Genomic DNA, 20,180 nt, shown 5'->3' on the forward strand with positions numbered 1-20,180 from the left:
ACTGGGCATCTGGCACAGTTATGTTATACATATACAAGGCAGACATATGGTATGTTAAAAGCAACATTACTCTAAGGAGGGTAAATGCCTAGCTACCCCAAACTATCCCTCTTGAGGCGACAGTTAAAGAAATTAGCAGAAATCACAGACACGTCAATACTCTTAAGACCTTATATGTAATTCTATGCTTCTAAAGTACCAGCGGAGAGCAAGGATTGGCATTCTGAGAGAATATAAATTCTCCTTTCTTTTACAGTCAAGAGATTATTAATTGGGTTTACAAAGCTGGCTCTAGAGGCAAAGGCATCTGGGTACTCACACACTTGTATCCTCTTAAAATAATTTCTACTGCAAATACTATTATCTGTTAGCCATGAAGGCCCTCTGATAGTGTTGTATCAAGGACACGTATAAATGAAGAACATTTCATCGGATCTTACAACTGAGCTAATTATTAATAGTCAGTTTATCACCCTATTGGTCTGACTTGAATATTTGGGGGTAAAATATTACTCCTTAAATAATGGAAACCAATATTTTTTTTTCACCTATGTATTAGCATAAGAATTATTCCATCATCAAGTGTTTGTCTTGCAGCAGAAGCCCTATGACACTGGCTTAAAGAAGTTTTAAAGTCAGCATCATTTTAAAGAAGGCAATTAATTTATTTTAGCCAGGAGTAGCTGACAAACCTACTAAGTGAGAAGACCTAGTATGGAACATTAGATTATTATTAATCAAATATTTCCTCTCTCCCCTCTTCCCACCTTCATGAGCAGGGTATACTTTTCTGCACCACTGATATTTTGTGTGAACGATGGGATGTTAGTAGCAGTGACATCAGCGGGGATCTGAAATGTGCCTGTGGCGCTGGGCCTTCCCCTTGTACTTCTGCGTCTTGTCACAAGAAGAGCATTATTTTTTAGCTGCTGCTCCACGAGAGATGAGAGACATGTGGAAAGACCTGAACCCAACCTGCAGCTTGGAGGCAAGCCCTGCAGAACTCAGGCAAGATGAACTGAAACCCAGCTCACTACACAGGTGTGATCAATTAACAAATACTTAACAAATACCACTGGCTTTAGAGTGGCGTGTTTTAAACATGGAGGAATTGACTACTACATCCAGTTCTGGCCCAGGGTTACCTTAAACCATGAGGGAGGGGTTTCGACAACAAGCTTCAGCTTCTTTCATCTTCCTGTCTACCTGCCTGTTACGAGGGCCTCGTCAGATAATGCACGTGAAAGCATTTGGCAAACAGTTAAAATTGTACAATGCAAATAGTATCACCAACCAACTAGCGCTTAAATTTTTGATAATAGTTTCTAAGAATTTTCAAATGCAAAAAAATGTGCCCAACTTTGCAGATTACAAACACCATGCTGTTCTCTGTATTTCCAACGTCCCAGAGACAGAAGAGAGAAAATCCTTCTTCCTTCCTACCCTTGGTTCAACCACTTAGTCATGAGTTTTTCATAGTGCCGTGGAATCACTGTTCGAGATGGTCAACTGTGCAAGGCTTTGGTCTGTGGAGCCCCACTCCTTCCCTGGAGACACTGCTTCCTACTCAAAGCATGGTGGTCGAGACCCAAAGTGAACACGGGAATCGAGTTTTCTTGTTTTAGATCTGAACTTCCAATCTCCTCATCCTCCTTTCTAAGATCTTGATTTTTAAAGTTGTTCAGAATCAAGAGATGTGGAAGACTTTTAGCAATGCATAGATTTCTAGCTATACACTTGCTGGCATGCATTGTGAGCAGGACAAATATTAAACATCAAGTTACAAATTAAAGAAAGCAATAACGTATGGCTGGTTCATGGTAATGCCAATGGCACATAACAACTTTAATGTCCTATTTTGAAGGAGATGACAATTCCTTCAGTACCTTAAAAATTATCTGTGTCTTCATTTAATTTTGATCTCTACCCCTTAGGCTAAAACTCTAATTTCTTTTCTTAGATATGATTTTAACCAAATCATACAAATTGGACAGTATATAAGAATATCAATCCTCTTGGGTGGGGAGTAACAGGATTACTGAAGAGACAGAGAAGTTTTTATTTAGTAATTGATGTTCCATATCAACTTTGGTGAGATGCAGTATGCATATCCACCAAACCAAATTTTATAAAATTCCAAGAGTAAGAGTAATGAAATCAGTCTACTACTTAGGATTTTTTTAATTGTTGTTGTTAAAGCTGCAATCTGAAGAACTTTGCTTCTCCTTGAAAATTTAATCTACTAAATTTTCTCTGGCATTTCCTAGATGCTCTACTAGTCTCCACCATTATGGACGCCCTCTAGTGAAAATAAATGTAAAATTCTTGAAGCAGATACCGAGAAAGTCAATACAGATATTCTCTGCTTTGCACTGAAATGAGTTTCCACAATTCATAAAGATAATCCCACCTACAGGTTTATCGGTGAGAAACTGAATTGTTACAATAGTCTCCCCCGCACTTACCTGTGAGAGATATATGTTCTAAGATGCCTGAAACCACAGATAGTACTAAACCCTATACATACTATGTATTTTCATATACATATATATCATTCCCAGATGAGTCAAGAAGAAACAGAAAATCTGAACAGACCAATTATTACTAATGGAATCTAATTAGTCATCAAAAAACTCTCAACAAACAAAAGTCTTGGACTAGATGGCTTCACAGGGGCATATTACCAAACAGTCAAAGAAGAATTAACACCTATTCTTCTCAAATTATTCCAAAACATTCAAGATTAGGGAAGGCTCTCAAGTTCATTTTACAAGGCCACCATTATCCTCATTTCAAAACCAGACGTTAGGAAAAAAAAAAAAAATTATAGGCCAATATCCCTGATGACCATAGATGCAAAAATACTCAACAGAATATTAGCAAACTAAACTCAGCAATACATTAAAAAGATCATACCCCATGATTGAGTTGGATTTATTCCTGCAAGTTTGGTTCAATATTTGCAAATCAATTAATGTGATACACCACATTAACAAACTGAAAGATAGAAATCATATGATCATATCAATAGATGCAGAAAAACGTTTGATAAAATCTGGCATCCATTTTTGATACAAACTCTCAGAAAAGTGTGAATAGAGGAAACATACCTTAATATAATAAAGGCCATATATGACAAACCCACAGCTAACATCGTACTCTATAGGGAAAAGTTAAAGCATTTTTCCTAATATCAGAAATAAGACAAGGTTGTCCATTTTCAGCATTTTTACTCAAGACAGTGTTGGCAGTCCTAGCCTCAGCAATCGGACAAGAAAAAGAAGTAAAAGAAGAAAAAGAAGTAAAAATAACTTATTATTTACAGATGACATGATACTATATTTAGAGAACTCTAAATATTTCACCAAAAAAATTATTAAAACTAATAAATGATTTCAATAAACAGGATACAAAATTAATACTTAGAAATCACTTGCATTTTTATACACCAATAACAAACTACCAGAAAGAGAAATTAAGAAAACAATCCCATTTAAAATTGCGTTAGGAAAAACACCAAGGAATAAATTTAAAGGAGGCAGAAGACCTATACTCAGAAAATTATAGGTCATTAAAGAAAGAAACTGAAGAAGATATAAATAAATAGAAGCACATGGCATGCTCATTGATAGACAAGATTAACACTGTTAAAATGGCCATACTACACAAAGCAATCTATGGATTCAATGCAATTCCTATCAAAATACCAATGGCATTTTTCACAGAACTAGAACAATCCTAAAATGTATATGGAACCATAAAGACCCTGAATAGCCACAGAAATCTTGATAAAGAAGAACAAAATTGGAGGTATCACACTACCTGATATCAAACTATATTACAAGGCTATAGTAATCAAAACAGCATGGAACTGGCATAAAAACAGACACATAGATCAATGGAATAGACTAGGGAGCCCAGAAATAAATCCACACCTATGTGGTCATTTAAGCTATGACAAAAGAGGCAAGAACATAAAATAAAGACAGTCTATTCAATAACGGTGTGGGGAAAACTAGACAGATACATGCAAAAAAAAAAAAAAAGATACTGGACCACCTCCTTATACCACATACAAACTACTAGAAAGAGAAATTAAGAAAACAATCCCATTTAAAATTGCATTAGGAAAAATAGAGAATAAACTCAAAATGGATTAAAGATGTAAATATAAGATGGCAAACTATAAAACTCTCAGAAGAAATCATAGACAGCAAACTCTCTGACATTGCTCTTAGTAATTTTTTTTCTGATATAGCTTCTCGGGCAAGGGGAAAAAAGAAAAAATAAACAAATGGGACTACATCCAACTAAAAAGTTTTGGCACAGCAAAGGAAACCATCAACAAAATGAAAAAGACAATCTGCTAAATGGGAGAAGATATTTGCCTGATATATCTAATAAAGGGTTGATATCCAAAATTGATAAAGAACTCATACTTCTCAATACCAAAAAACAAACAACCCAATTTAGAAACTGGGCAAAGAACCTGAATAGGCACTTCTTCAAAGAGGACATACAGATGGCCAACAGACATATGAAAAGATGCTCAATGTCACTGAGCTTCAGAGAAATGCAAATTAAAACCACAAAGAGATATCACCTCACACCTGTCAGAATGGCTGTAAGCAATAAATCAAAAAACAAGTGTTGGCAAGGATGTGGAGAAAAGGGAACCCTCATTCACTGTTGGTAGGACTGAAAACTGGTACAGCCACTATGGGAAAGTTTGGAGGTTCTTCAAAAAATTTAAAATAGGACTACCTTATGATCCAGAAATTCCACTTCTGGATATTTACCTGAAGAAAACAAAACACTAATTTAAACAGACATATGCATCCCTATGTTCACTGCAGCGCAATTTACAACAGCCAAGAGACGGAAGCAACCTAAGAGCCCATTAATAGATGACTGGCTAAAGAAACTGTGGTACGTATATACAATGGAATATTACTTGGCCATAAAAAATAATGTAATCTTACCGTTTGTGACAACATGGATGGACCTAGAAGGTATTATGCTAAGTGAAATAAGCCAGACAGAGAAAGACAAATACCATATAATTTCACTTATATGTGGAATCTAAAGATCAAAGTAAATAAAACATAAACAGATTCATAGATAAAACTGAGAACAAACTGGTGAATGCCAGATGGGAGGGGAGTTGGGGGACTGGGTGATGAAGGTGAAGGGATTAAGAAGTACAAATTGGTAGTTACAAAATAGTTATGGGGATGTGAAGTACATCATAAGAATATATTCAATAATATTGTAATAAGTATGTATAACACCAAGTATGTAATAGACTAATTATGGGGACTACTTCGTAAATCATAGAAATGTCTAACCACTATGCTGTACACCTGAAACTAACATAAAACAATACTGAATTTCAGTTGTAATTGAAAAATAAATATAAAATAAAATAAAATGCTACCGTTCTGTAATTTGCCTCCAATGGTAAATTCTTCTGTTTTTATCTTCATTCATTGTAATGAATTCTTCTTCATCAAACTTTCCTTAATCAAATGGCCTCTTGTATCAGATAAATTTCTCTTAGGAATAATATAATCACTTTAGAAATGCTCTGTTCTCTTGCTTGATTTGAGAAAATAGAATTATTTTAGTCTAAATTTCATTACTTTTAATTGCTTCCGTTCCAGCAGCATTTTTTTCTCCCTGAATTTTACAGTGCCTTCCTTTTTTAAATTCCTGAATAATAATTTGTCATAAAATAGCTGTTGAATGCCTCTTTTGTTGGAAGCATTTAAGAGATGATTAAAAGTATCAGACATGGAGTCTACATATTATTTCAGGACCAAACTATTTTATAGAAAGCAATATTTGCAGTGTGATGTATTTTACCAAATACAGAGATCAAATCCTCTCTACTCTTTTGACATGTTTTTAATTGACTAACTGTCAATAAAATATTCATTAGAAGGTCAGTGAGAAATCCCGATGCAGGCCCAATATCATAACTTTTCACAATGCACACTGGAAAAGAGCACCGAACTGAAACCCAAGCAGAACTGGACCTACCTCCGCCTCTGACGCTAACTTTGGGGAAGTTCTTTAACATCGCTGACTCAGTTTCCCAATCTTACAAAGGCGAGAGCAGGACTAGATGGCCCCTCATGCGTCGTCCAGCTCTATTGTCCAATTTGCCTAGTTATGGTACAATCAAAACACCACTCACACTCCTAGCTCAAGCAATCCTGGGGTTTTTGGTGGCAGCAGGAAATCCCAAAGCCGTCTCAGAATTCTCAATCCCTCATCCCGATTTTACCAGTTGGGAGAACCGCAAACATCTACCTACGTCTAGCCCCGATCCAGGATTGCCACAATTCTACAAAGGCCAAACAACTCCTCAAATATGTATGCAAGATGGGTTTTGAAAAAAATGAATACCACATCTGTCTTACAATCAAGAATTTCAAGCATCACCTCCCCCAAGGTACATGAGCCATGCTGCCTCTGTGAATATAAAGTAGTGATGGGCAAAACAGGCAGGGGAAAGTGTCCTGTGATTCTCTCGGGGAGGACTTACTACTCCGGAAGGAAACTGAAGCGTTGTGTAAAAGCATCCTGTGAATGAGTAACTGAAACAAGTGAAGGGAAAAATGTCTTAATTTTATAGTGGACTCTTATTTTTGGTTAGAGAATGGGGCTTGTCCTGTGATGAATCTAATCAGAGGTGACAGAATTACTTAACTGATAGGATATCACTTAATCAAACGGCCTCTTGTATCAGAATGGGGCTTGTCCTGTGATGAAACTAATCAGAGGTGACAGAATTACTTAAGTGATAGGATATCACAGTGTAACCTCTCACCTCTTAGGGAGACACTCCTGTATGACAGGGAAGAGAGGGAGAGAGGGAAAGAGTGGGAAGGGGAGAAGGGAGCATGGGGAGAGAGAAGGAGGGAAGAGAGCAGAAGAGGGAATGAGGGGGAGGGAGGAAGGAAAAGGGGAGGGAGAGATGGAGACACCCCTACTTTTGAGATTGTAAACCACAGAACCCTGAGGGTGAAGGAAAAGAAACGGGAAGGCAATCAGGTTCAAAGAAGAAATAGATCCACGTCCCATTTCTTTTAAGATGAATTTAAACAGAAGTAAATGATCGAAAAGCAGCAGCTCCCAAGGTTAGACTCATTATACATAGTATTCACACACACACACACACACACACACACGCACGCGCGCACACACTTGTGCATGTGCAACATATTTATTTATTTATTTTATGCCACTGTGGTCTGTCCCAGCTGCCTGGTTGCTATGGGAATATGGCGAAGTTAAGGAATTTTGTGTTAGCATAAATGTAAGAGCAGAAGAGGATATATACAAGCTAAATACCAAGGAATAAACCAGTTGTTATCTAATTATTCTTTTAATTTTTTAACAACTGTTCTTAAAATGTTGCATCAGTTTTGCTATACTTTCCAAGGGAAAACAAAGAAGTTGAAAAGGTAGATAATTTTATTTATGGCACATTTCATCACCTCTCTCCTAGATTCTTGTCATCGTCTCCTCACTGGTCTCCCTGCTTCTGCCTTGGCCCCCTCGTCTCAGCACAAGAGCCAGAGTGATCTTACTAAAATGTCACCCAGATCGTGCGCTGTTAACCTTCCAGCACTTTCTATCGTGTTCAGAGTAAATGATGAAGGACTCCTACTAGCCCTCAAGACTCAAATGAGCTGTCTCAGCCCTGCTGCCTCTGACCTCATTTTTCAACCATTCTCTCTCCCACTTCAGGGCCCTTGTACTTGCTGTTCTGTCTGTCTGGAAAGTTCTTCCCTCAAATATCTTGTTGGCTTTCTCTCTCATTTATGACATTCTGGAAAACAAACTATGGAGTAAAAAGCTCAGCGGCTGCCAAGGGTTAGAAGGGAGGAGGGATGAATAGGCAGAGCACAGAAAATTGTTAGGGCAGTCAAACCGCTCTGTATGATACTGTAACGGCAGGTACATGTCATTATACATTTGTCTAAACCCACAAGATGTACGACACCAAGAATGAACCCTAATGTAAATTGTTGACTTTGGGTGATACTGACGTGTCTGCAAAGGACCATCCATGTAACAAAATGCACCACTCTGGTGGGGAATGATAATAATGGGGACGCTGTGCACGTGTCGGGGTATATGGGAAATCTCAGTACCTTCCACTCGATTTTGCTATGAACCTAAAACTGCTCTAAAAAATAAAGCCTGTTAGACAAAACAAAAAACAGTATGTCGTCATGGCTCAGACTTTTTTGTTTTCCCTGACTTTCTAAGGCACTCTTTGTGGGTAGGCGTGGAGGTGAGACCATAGACTGATATTTTTCTCCCCTGGGAATGTATATCTTCTTCCTCTGGAGTATGAGGCCCAGACAGTCAGAGACTAGGACCCTTGATGGTCTGGTTATATGCTGCATGGAAGGGTTCACAGATTTGATTCCTTTGCCTCAGTCTATTATCTTGTCTCCCCTTAACTCCTCCCAAGCCAACTGGAGAAGCATTGATCACATCTACTCATCCACAAGCCCCAAGCACTGCTGGGAATATCTTTCTTGCTTGTTAGCACCCACACCTTAAACCAACTAAACGTTATTCTTCTGGACCCCCATTATCTTCTGTGTATCATGTGTCTGTAGTGACACGTGAACGTAATATAATAACTTACACATACATATGTCTATCAGAGGAGTCACATAAGTAATGTCTATTTTAAACACTCATTATAATTCAGAGCAACAAATGTTTATTGAACAACAAAATATATACTATGCACAGTCCGTAATCTCATGAAATTCCCAACCTGTGAGCTTATTTTGCACTATATTATATTACTTTCCAGAATACAATTTAATAAATGCTTTTGTATGTTGTTAATGAGGATAAGTTCTATTTACACCAAAATAAACAAATTATTCCATGTTTAATAGTACAAAAACTTGGCAGGTGAAATGACTGCCTTAATTGTTCCTTTCTGCCTCTAACTTTACTCATTTAAAATCTTTTCACATCTTCCTCTGTTTTATTTCCCAAGACTTCATACTTTAGATACTAACGAGAGGAAGCTAACTTTCTCTAAGAGCCCACATTTGGAACATTTATAAAGAGCTGTGTTCTCACTTAGCCTCCATCAGGAACAACTGGAGCAGTTAGAGGATGATTCTTGCTTCATTAAAAAAAAAAAAAGAGAGAGAGAGAAGAAAATCCATCTTAAATTGTTAAGTTTCTATAGTCTTTTAGATCATAGAAGTTCTTTAAAAATTTCTGTAAAAGTACAAAGAGTCCTTGGGGCACTGAAGAAGATAAAAGAGTTCTCAGCACACTCTACACTTTCAGAAGAAAAATATTAAGAATAAAAATAGTTTCCCAATTCAGTCATTCTTTGGGATTGATAATTTATTCCTGATGGTCCCCCAAAAGAGGGGAAGAGGAGAAAAAGAATATACTTGGCTCCCCTAACAGGAATTATTCAGAGCTCTTTTCCTTCATAAAATAATGAACTATTAGATCTTCCACAAAATTCTTTTCAGTAATTTTATGGTGGGTCTGCATTTTATAAAGCATGTTTTGTAAAGGAGAAAAAAAAAAAAAAAAACAACCAACAAGAGACTCACTTTACAATAATTCATTCTACTGATTTTTATTAACTTTCTAATTCCAAACCTTTCATTCCTCCTACAAAAGTTGAATAGACCATGTTTAAGATTCTTCTAAATGTACTAAAACTAAAAGTTTCTTGACTGCCACCTATTGGTTAGAGAAAAGTGACAGTTTATTTTTAAAATTCTGCATTTTCTCTCAAGATTTTCCAGTTTAGGGGTTTAGATAATTTACATTATAAAAGACTGACTATCATACAATAGGACACTCAGAACATTTAGTATGTTTAAATTCAGATTAATTTGATCATATGTTTCTAGTTTTTAAGGAAGAAATCAAAATGTGGTATTTTTCTTTTTACAATTTAATACTTTTCTTAGTATTATCACAAGAAGTCACACAGTGTAGTACTCCGATTTAAATTTTGGTTTTGTAGACATAGATGCTAGTCTAACTGATGATAAAATCAATGGTTATGTTAAGATTATCCAGTCTAACCAAATGAAGCACATTCTGATGAAAATCTCTCACGAGAGATATCATTTATTCGATCTTTACAGACAAATGTAAAAATAAAAAAAAAATTCCATTAATAGGTAGAATATACAATGGCAGAAGTAACCAGAATTTTTCAAGATAATATATTAATTAGCTTGAGGGGGAACATTTATATCCTTACCCTTTGCATGGAGGAAGCATTTAGTCATTTGTAATTAATGAAACGTACCTGGTTTAAAATGTGGTAAAGAATGAACTCCAGGCCAAGTGTCCTCATTTGGCGTTCCAAGAACCTAGTGGAGAGCAGGAAATTGGGAAAACAGAATTATTACTTCCAAAGCACTCAAAATCTTCCAGTGTAGAAAACAGTACACTGAATATGATGAACTCTGGATTTCTTTTTTCCATTATTGTGTGCCAGGGATTTTATTTCAGGAAAAACCAACCCAGCAAAAGAGCCGCCCAAGACGAATGTTTGTGTCTTAACAGACACAGCTGAATGCAGGAAGGCAAGCTACATCGGCTGCGTTTTATCAGTTCCAAACTTAATGAGCAGGTTTAGGGCTCAAATGATGAGTTGTCATCTTCATGCAGCTGAATAAAGTATGTCCGTGCCCCTCATGATTATTTCACCCTTCACTCCGGCCGGTATCAGATGTTTCATCATTTAACAGTTCTAAGAATTCTGTCATTTCTTCCTCCCACACCCTCTGTCTGAACATCAGGATGTTTCGATGAAGCGGGACATTCAGCTTGGGAGGTCCCTATCTTCTCCTGGCCCAGCTGCTCATCACAGGCAACGTATTTAATTACATGACTTAGTTTCCTTGTACCAAAACACTGTTCTCCCTACACTTTTCCCTTTCTCTCTCTGCACTTCGACCTTCTTTCCCTGTGTGCTCCTCGGTCACCACAATGTTCAATCTGATTAAAAGGGTTTAAGGGCAATGCCAACTCACATATAGCTGGGCACACGCTCCGTCTGAACTTCCGACTCCACCATCTATTGCTATCTTATTCAATGATCATGGAGTCGAAGGGTTAAAAGCCCAGAGCCTGGAGAGAGACTCCTGGCTCCACTACTTACTTACTAGTCATGTGACCGTGGGCAAGAAATAACATCCCTGAGCTTCAATTGCCTCATTTGTAAACTGGAGGAGAGAACAGTACCTACCTCATCTGTGGAAAGAACCCTACCTGGCATGCAGTAAGCACTACGTACCTGTTAGATATTTTTCAAAGCACTGATAGCAAATGCGGCCATGTGAAGGAGGTGCTGGCCGTGTGGGAGAATCTAGTCCACCTACTTTTTCCACACTGACCCCTGGTGTGTTCTGACTCAAACAATCATGGACCAACATGAAGAGTCAAACAGGTCAGAAAGGGCAAAAGATAAAGCCAGAAGCTGGAAAACAGCAGGAATGGCCGATATCCTGGGAGGTAATGAAGCATGTTCACTTTTTCTCTGAGGATTAGCAGGCACCATGAGGCAGTAAGGAAATTTTGAGCTCTGATTATTTACGCATCTATTTACTAGGCGGGGACAGGGCTGTTGAGTCAAGGGTGGCATACACAGACGAGTGCTTCACTTACTGCTTCTTACTCTGGTAAATCGAGGTTAAATACATGTATTATGTTGCTCACTGAAACACTGAATCTGGGTTCAGGGGATCTTTTAAATTGTAACTAGTTAATTTTGCGGACTATTTAATGCGAACGTTAATAGGCAGATCTACACAAACGAGGCCACACCAGTGAAGGGTGGGGTGGGGGTGGGAAAGAAACTGCCCGGAAGAGTTGTAAGATAAGGAAATTGACCAAGACACTATGTCTGACATGAACGATTCTGGTATCGGTGTCTGTGCAAAAGGCATTTCTCCCTTTCTTTTCACTAAATTCTGACCATGAATTCAAGACGAGCAAGTGTGTGGACGGCACACACAGCCCATTTGGGGAAGCTCCGCTTTGAGCCCACCCTGAATTCCGCTTGAAGGACAAAGGAGTCCGACGGGATTAAACTTTAGCAACTAAAGGGAGAAACTTTCAGCTCAGAAATCATGACTTGATCACAATTAATGCATCACATATGAAAGGGACCCTCTGAAGGTTTTATAAAGAATGAAAAGTCCAGCCAGAACCTGAACCTCGTTCCCTCCTCATAAAGGTATGTTGGTCACCTGACTGTACCTCTTTCTACAATGCTGTGTTAGCAACTCTTTTTCATAGGCACTATCCTATCCTCATCCAGATTCAGTGTTCTTTTTCAAAGTGATTATCAAATGTTATGGCCATCTCAAAAATCACCTGCAAAAAGAAAATGTCTCCCCCTCTCCCTGCCGCCCCCAGTTATAACAGCATTGCTGATGAGATTCCAGACCTCAAATTCTTCTCCTGCCTATGACACCTGGGCCATTGGCACAGGAAATACAAAGTGGGCAGAAAGTGGGCAAAAGGAAAAGAAGAATTAAAAGTCAATTTTGTTTCTTGTAAAAGCCTTTTTGGGAAAGGCAATTTGGGTGAAATATATGGTTAGAGATGATAGGCTACTTGTGCCCTAGAAAAAGTGGATGTGTGTTGTCTCTTATGTCAGAATTTCGTTTATATTAATCAACTAAGAAATTCCACTACCAAGATATTTTAAAGTTAGAAGGAAAAGCCAAAAGACACTTACAAATACAACAGTGCAAAAAAGCATCTCGTTTGCCATCAACGTTTAAAATGTGGTCACCACATCTGTAAATAAGCATCTGAGGCCTCTTTTAATCTTAAAGTGACATGCTTTGATATGCTAAAAAGTCTTCTACATATTCATTTAAGCAGCTTCACCTTAAACCAGTGCCTTGGTTTGCACATCCCCCTGTTCCTTTATTGGTTCACCTCCTCACTGGGCTAACATTTACCGAAGTCATCACATAGAGGGATGGGCCTGAGGTGCTCCCACTGTGGTGAGGCAGATGCACAGCGGCAGCGATGAGCTGCCTTCAACACAGGTGTCTCCTCAGAGGTGTGCGGTGGAAGGTGAGAACCCAAAGTGGGGTGTGCTTGAGCCTACCTGAAGGTGGGGAGAAAAGCTGCGCGGAGAGGATCATTTAGTGGGAGAGGGAACACTGAGTAATGGTTAGCCAAGACAAGAAAGGGTGGGGGTGTCAGCACAGTATTCTGGTTATAAGAAAGGGCTTATGTCAAAATACCGTTAGTTCTCCTAGTTCTCACGCCACTCATGCCCCTATGGCTTCCCTCAATGGTTTCCTCTTCCAGAATGTTCTGCCCATGACTGATCAGATTAACTCCTACCTCTGACTTGAGCTTTAGCTCACGGGTCACCTTTTCCTGAGGCTTTCAGGACTTGCTTTCAGGACTTGGTTCAAGTTACATGTGGTGACCTTTGCGATCTCCGAGGGCTTTTTGTAGGACCTATCTAGTGTAGGAACTATCCACTGCCTCGTAATTGTTAGATTACTCGTCTGTCTCCCCACTGGATTGTGGACCCCAGAGCAAAGACTATAATGTCTGTCTTTGGATCCCTAGTGCCTGCCATGTGCTGGCATCAAATCTATAGTCAGTAAATGCTGACTAAGTAAATGAATGGTGTGTCTGGGTGACAGTGTGAAGTTTTGTGTGACTGTGTTATGAGACAGGAGGCTAGGGACAGATCCTGAATCCAAAGAAACTATATTTTATCTGTTTCAGATTTTCTCAAACTACAGGTTGCATGACCCATTGGGAGATTGTAAATTTCATCTAGAGTATTAACCTCAGCATTTTTCAAAACAAGGAACAAAGAAAAGATATTAGAGGGTAACATGCATGGTAAAGATACATATTGTTTTAAATGAAACTTTTGTTCAAGTTGTATCCATGTGTGCCAGCAATACTATGAGTCATGATGTAAAATGCATTTCCTACTGTTTAAGAGCCGTCCTATAGGGAACAAGATGTTAGTAGCTGAAATCAAGAATGCAGGCAATAAAGCAAGTTTGGGGGCAGAGGGCAATGAGTACCGTTCTGGGCCTGTTAAATGTTAGAAATGACTGTAGGTCAAGATAGGGGATGTGTAAAGTGCAGCTGGAAATACAGATATGGATCTTGGGAGAGGAATTTAAGGTGGTGGGGGCGGGGGGAACATTTGAAACTCTTTAGCATACACATGGTAGCAGAAAGCAAATGCCAAAATATAGCTACAAAATGGTCTTAGTTCCCTATACTCGTATATATACAGTTCCCAGAAGGGTGGCTCTGTGATTTCCTGGACTTTTAGCATCTGTTAAAGAAAAACCTACCTTATCAGTAGGTTTCACTGCCTGTCCCTGATAAACTATGATTTAAGGACCTCAAACTTACTCTTCCAGATTAACCTATGCACTGACAGGTACAGCTTAAATCTCACCCATCCTGACAGCCTCTTTGATAGGCAGAGGAAGACACTAAGAAAAAGAGGGCCCTCTCTGCTGAAACATCTACTTTACAAAGAACAAAAGAGAAGCAAATTCTAAACTTCTGGAGCTCAGAGTTCAAGAACTAGTGTCTGTCAGAAATATTTACTTACCCTTCTAGATTATTAATAGTTCCACTAGTTCTCACATCTGCTGGTCTTTGCTTCTGCACCAGCCCCAGGGCTGCTGAAAGGGGTCCCTGGGCTTTCCCTGAAGCATGCCTGTAGTTTAAGCAGGAGGGCTGCTGCTAGTTCTTTCAGGGTCAAGGGGTCGGGAGTTTCCAACAGAAACTCTGGCACAGAGGAATTCTGGCCAACCGAATGCAGATAAGTTGTCTCGCGCAAGTGTGTGCTAATGAAGCGACGTGGAATATGCCAGGTTCGCACTTTAGCATCTCTCATTTTATGAGCCGGGCACTCTACAGTGGTACTGACGACTTCAAATTGACTTAGCAATGAATCTAAGGAAATAGAGAACAACCAAATAACTTTTCTGAGTCTTAAACTGAAACTTTAAAAGTCCGTATATATATATATATGTGTGTGTGTGTGTGTGTGTGTGTGTGTGTGTGTGTGTGTACATACACACACATATATATATACACACACATATATATATATAAAATAATGACTGCTTCCTAGCTGTACTGCTTTAGGTTCTGGGAGATGCCTGCAGTGAGAAGCCCTAAACGAAACTCGCGAAGAGGCACAGCAGAACTCGGCTTGGCTACCTCGCACTCCACTTTGGAACAGATGGTATAAAGGTCAGAGATGAGCCAGAGAGAAAGGAGAACTTAGGACACTCTCCCTTGCTGGCTTTGAGGAAGCAAGCAGTCACGTTGGGAAGGCCACAAGGAACTGAAGGTAGCCTCAGACAACAGCCAGCAAGAACCTGAGGGAAGCTCTCAGTCCAACAGCTTGCAAGAAAGTGAATGTTGCCAACAACCACACGAGCTTGGAAGTGCATCCTCTCCCAGTTGACCCTCACATGACTGCAGACCCAGCTGACACTCTGCTTGCAGCCCTGTCAAGACTTTAAAGCAGATCACCTACTAAGCCCAGCTCCAACTCGACCCACAGGAATTGTGAGCTGATGAATGTGTACTGTTGGTAAGTTTTTGGTAATACTGTTATGCAGCAATAAACAACTAACATAAATTTAATCATTAAATCATACATACTAGCCAGAGCACATCTGAATTGCTGTCCAATACTAGGTGCTGCCTGTGAAAAGGGACACAAATTAACAAAGCCATCTTCTATGGGATATATCCAGAAAGGTCAGGGGGTGGTGGACCCTTGTTCCATGAGATGGATCGAAAACGTTTACCCTCGATGAGAAAAACAATGGTTTGGGACATTATCTAGAATAGACCGAGTATTGCCATGTCGATGGCGGACAGACTTGTGTTGTGATGAGTCAGACAAAAAATACGGGAAGTGGGGTAAGATATGAGTTTGCAACAAAGAAGGAACATTCTACTGACAGGAGCTGTAGCAGATGAATAGACAGGCTTATGAGGTTTAACTGGAGCTAAGGACTGTACTGCATCACATTTTGCATTCAGATCTAATAAGGATCAAATTCTGCCTCCATAGATGCAAGAGTCAAATGCAGTAAAATTCTGATGTAATACCACAACAAACAGTTTGGGTGATAAAGTGAGGACATGCATTTATATCTATCTTTGTTTTTATCTGGCTGAATCAGGGTAGATAGGGAGAAGTGAGTTGATAAGGAAAAGGGTATGATTAGATGAAGGAGGGTAGAAAAAGTATGGATGAAAGCTTTCCTTTCCATTTCCTATCCAAAGTAAGTATCCGTGTTCATTATTTTGCAGGTAACCAGCACAATCGATGGTGGATATCGGAATATTTTCCAGCAGCAAGATAAGCAAAATATATGTATGAATGTGGTATACACACACAATATTTCTCTCTTCTATCCTTCCCTAAAGCCTAAACTAAAGTGCCACTCGATAAAGGATTATAATGTTCGAGCTGTTTATTTTTGGCGATGGCCAATGGCATACAGGTTGGACATGGGATTAGAAAAGCTGCCTTCAAATGCTGATTCAGGATTGTTTTTCACTGAGCCATGGAACCTGTAGAGAGATTCTGCAGAGCAGGGAGCTTTACCTGAAAAAGGCCAGCAGGGGGAGTCACCGGACTGAGAAAATGAAATGCTCCCGAGGCTTTGGACAGCTGCTTGAATATTCAATAAGCAGATCAACTGAAGTTGCTGGATTAAAAGAGATGATGTTTCCAAAATATTGAGCAGAGTTTTCAACATGGCAAAGACTTAGATGAGTAGCAATCCCCAAAAGTGAAGGACAGCTTTTAAAGTTTTATTTAAAGTGAGCTTGATGCACCTGCTAGAAGGTAAAGGTCTGGTTTAGTGGTACGTGGCTGCACATGGGGATCATCTGAGAAGCATTAAAAAAAAATAGATTAAAGATGCTAAAGACTGGGACACAGCCTCAGAACTCTGATTTAATTGGCTGAGCTGCAGCCTAGGTGTGTGGAATTTTGTAAACTTTCCCACTGATTCTAATGTCAGATAAGGGTGGGACCACCGGCCTGATCTACACAGGCAATCTCTCAGAGGTCCTCAGTGTAGTTAGGTGGTTTATAGATTTTTTTTTAAAAAGTCCTCAGCCTGGATCCAGAGGGCCAGAAAAGATTCTCAGTAGATGAATGAAAAAAAAAACAAGCATCTGGTTGTTAGATAAATTAGAGGTTCACTAGAAAATAAATTTGAAACTACTCCAGAAAATGCTCAAATAACTGGAAAATTCTGCAGTAAAAGCAGTTCATTTCAAATGTTTTCCTCCAATGAAATTTTTATTCTTTTACCTCTCTCTTTTCTCCTAGTATTTCTAAACCCTGATTCCCTCATCGATTTCACTGTCGTCTCAGTGGCTTTCTCTTCTTTTCACTGAGTCATGTTACTGTGACACTGACTTCAGATTATCTGTCCCCGACTGCACACTGCGGAGCCACCAGGCGGAAATGTATGCATACAGGTTGTTGTTTGGGAGCCGGAGAGTGAAGGCTGCAGAGGCTGGAGGGGGCGATGTTGCCATGTGAGCACAGCAGAACTAGGCTGCCTGCTTGAAGCAGCAGCACAAAATGTGGAAAAATGAAGCCAAAGAGGGGGACCTGGAAGCAGAAGCACGAGATGCTGGAGCCTCGCTGCTCGAAGCGTGGCTCACGAACTCGCAGCATCGGCACCACCCGCGGCACAAAGGTCAGGCCCCGCTCCCGACCCGATGAATCAGAATCTATAATTCAACACGAGCCCCAGGTGATGCACATATACACTGAGGTTTGAGAAGCACTGCTTTAAAAAATTCATTCGAACTGGAGTTTTTAGACCTACGAAGCACAAGTAGCAAGGAGGAAGTTACAGCCACAGATACATCTCTATCTTTCAAATAAAACGTTTGGAAAGGAGAGGTCGTGGGTGGTTTCAAGTTCAGTGGTGTGGGCAGCTCCTATCAGGAGCTGCTGCAGATGACAATGATGGCGCGGAGGGCTGGCTCGGCATTCTAGAAACCAGAGCTCGTCCACTGGAACCTGCCCTCTTGTCCTTACGTTAACAGTCTTATACCCTGGGTGTCTCTTAGAGCAGGAGGCTTCCAATGGTTCCCGGACACTGGCAGGATGTACATAATAATTTAAAAAAATACTCGGTTCATCCACTGATGTTCTTTACTTCAGCTGAAAACTTGAGGCCAATTAAAATTCTATGACATATATATGTGTCATACATTACATATAACACATGCCCAAATAGATCATCTTTTCTTTTTCTTGAATGAAAACAGTTTTCCTATTTACTGAGCATAAACTGTGTTTATTGCCCTCAAAAATGTAGTATTTTAAATATTAAAATTTAATATTAATATTTATATAAACATTTAATATTAATATAAACATTAAAATTTTAATGGACAAAGATATTTATAACAGATTTATAACACTATGAAACTTTGTGTTTTAGAAAATATCTTAAAAACATGTTAATAGGAATGTATTAGTTTCCTGTGGGTGCTGTAATAAATAACAAAAAACTTGGTGGCTTAAAAGAACAGAAATTTAATTCTCTCAAAGTTATGGAGTTGTAAATTAGAAATCAGTTTCACGGGGCTGAAATCAAGATGTCAGCATGGTCACCCTCCGAGCGGCTCCAGAGGAGAATCTGTTTCTTGCCTCTTCCAGAGTCTGGGGCTAAGGGCATTCTTGGATTTGGTCTGTGGCCATATCACTCCAATCTTTGCCTCCTTCACACTGCCTTTTCCTCTTCTGTATCAAATCTCCTCTGTCTCTCTCTTTTAAGGACTCTAATGACTGCAGTTAGGGACCACACGGATAATCCAGGATAATCTCATTTCAAGATCCTTAACTTAATACCATCTGTAAAAACCCGTTTTACAAATAGGTAAGGTTATAGGTCCAAGGAGTAGGGACTAATATCTTTGGGCGTTCATTATTCAGCCCACTAGAGTAAAATTACCATTTACAAAATATTATTTATAAATGATACTCAAAATGGATATTTTATACACAGAAAACATGAAATAAATAGGAAACGCTATGGAAACATGTCTACTTGCAGCAATAACTACTTCACACAAGCTGTTCTACTCTTGGCAATTTAAAACCTATTATTTGATGAGGCGTCATCAATCCAATGAAATAGGAAATATTGGCTACTCTGCAGATGAGAACACTATACTGCACAGAGGGGTGCTTGCCTAGGTCCCCTAGGAGAGAGGAACAGAACCAGGACGCAACCTGGATTTATGTCTGGTGACCTTCTCACCTTGTCACTCAGATGCTGGCACAACATTACTAATAGGACACAACTCATCTCAGTTGAGTTCTAAAGCAACTTGCGTGTGTGAGACCAGCAAAGGCCGACAGACGGACGCTGAATGGTTGGTCAGGCGACCTCACTAGCTAAGTGACTCCCTTCCTCCCAGCAGGTGCACAGATGCTATGCTTGGTATGACCTACTGGACATCGATTGGCTTCAAAGTCAAGGGCTGATACTTCCATATAGCTGTTTCCTAAGAAAACCAATTTTGTCACTCACTCTTATTTGATCCTAATGAAAGTAACAGAAGAGTTTATCTCTCAAACCAAAGAGAAGAGAATGTATTTATTATTTTTCCTTCCTGTAGACCTAGTGCACAGAATGTTGTTTTAATTAACATAATAAGCACCCCTGAGCCTGCCAGCCCAGACAAGAGCTGGCTTATCAACAACCATCACATCTAATCTTATGGCTCAGGCCCCATGCAATCACCGAGCCTCCCCAACCCGAAGTAAGCTACAACCTGAATCACATTCATCATTCTCTACCTTTTCTTTTTATGTCATTTTATCATCCTTAGAAAGATTACAAAATATTTTTATATTATTTTAAATTTTATATATAGGATATAATGCCATAGCTAATCTTTTTTTTAACTTAACATTGGTTGCTAAGATCCATCCAAACTCTTATGTGACTATTATGTGAATGGAATATTATTCATCCACTCTCTTATTAATGGGTATTTATGTTGTTTATAAGCTTCTGTCCAGGATTCTGGAAAAAAACTTGCATCGTGTGAAGATGGCAAGTTGAAAGGTCAGC

At 39.2% G+C, this 20,180-nt stretch overlaps 1 protein-coding gene across 1 annotated transcript in view; it reads right to left on the bottom strand.

Moving 5' to 3' along the window:
• The window catches only part of CDK14 (cyclin dependent kinase 14), a 503,580-nt gene that overhangs the window by 126,067 nt on the left and 357,333 nt on the right, over positions 1–20,180 (bottom strand). Inside the window, exon 11 of the mRNA XM_039878136.1 lies at positions 10,331–10,394. Coding sequence (XP_039734070.1) covers positions 10,331–10,394 — 64 coding nt within the window. The remainder of the gene's footprint in view (positions 1–10,330; positions 10,395–20,180) is intronic.

Source organism: Pteropus medius, unplaced genomic scaffold (assembly GCF_902729225.1).
Source record: "Pteropus medius unplaced genomic scaffold, Ma_sr-lr_union100, whole genome shotgun sequence".
NCBI classification, from domain to species: domain Eukaryota; kingdom Metazoa; phylum Chordata; class Mammalia; order Chiroptera; family Pteropodidae; genus Pteropus; species Pteropus medius.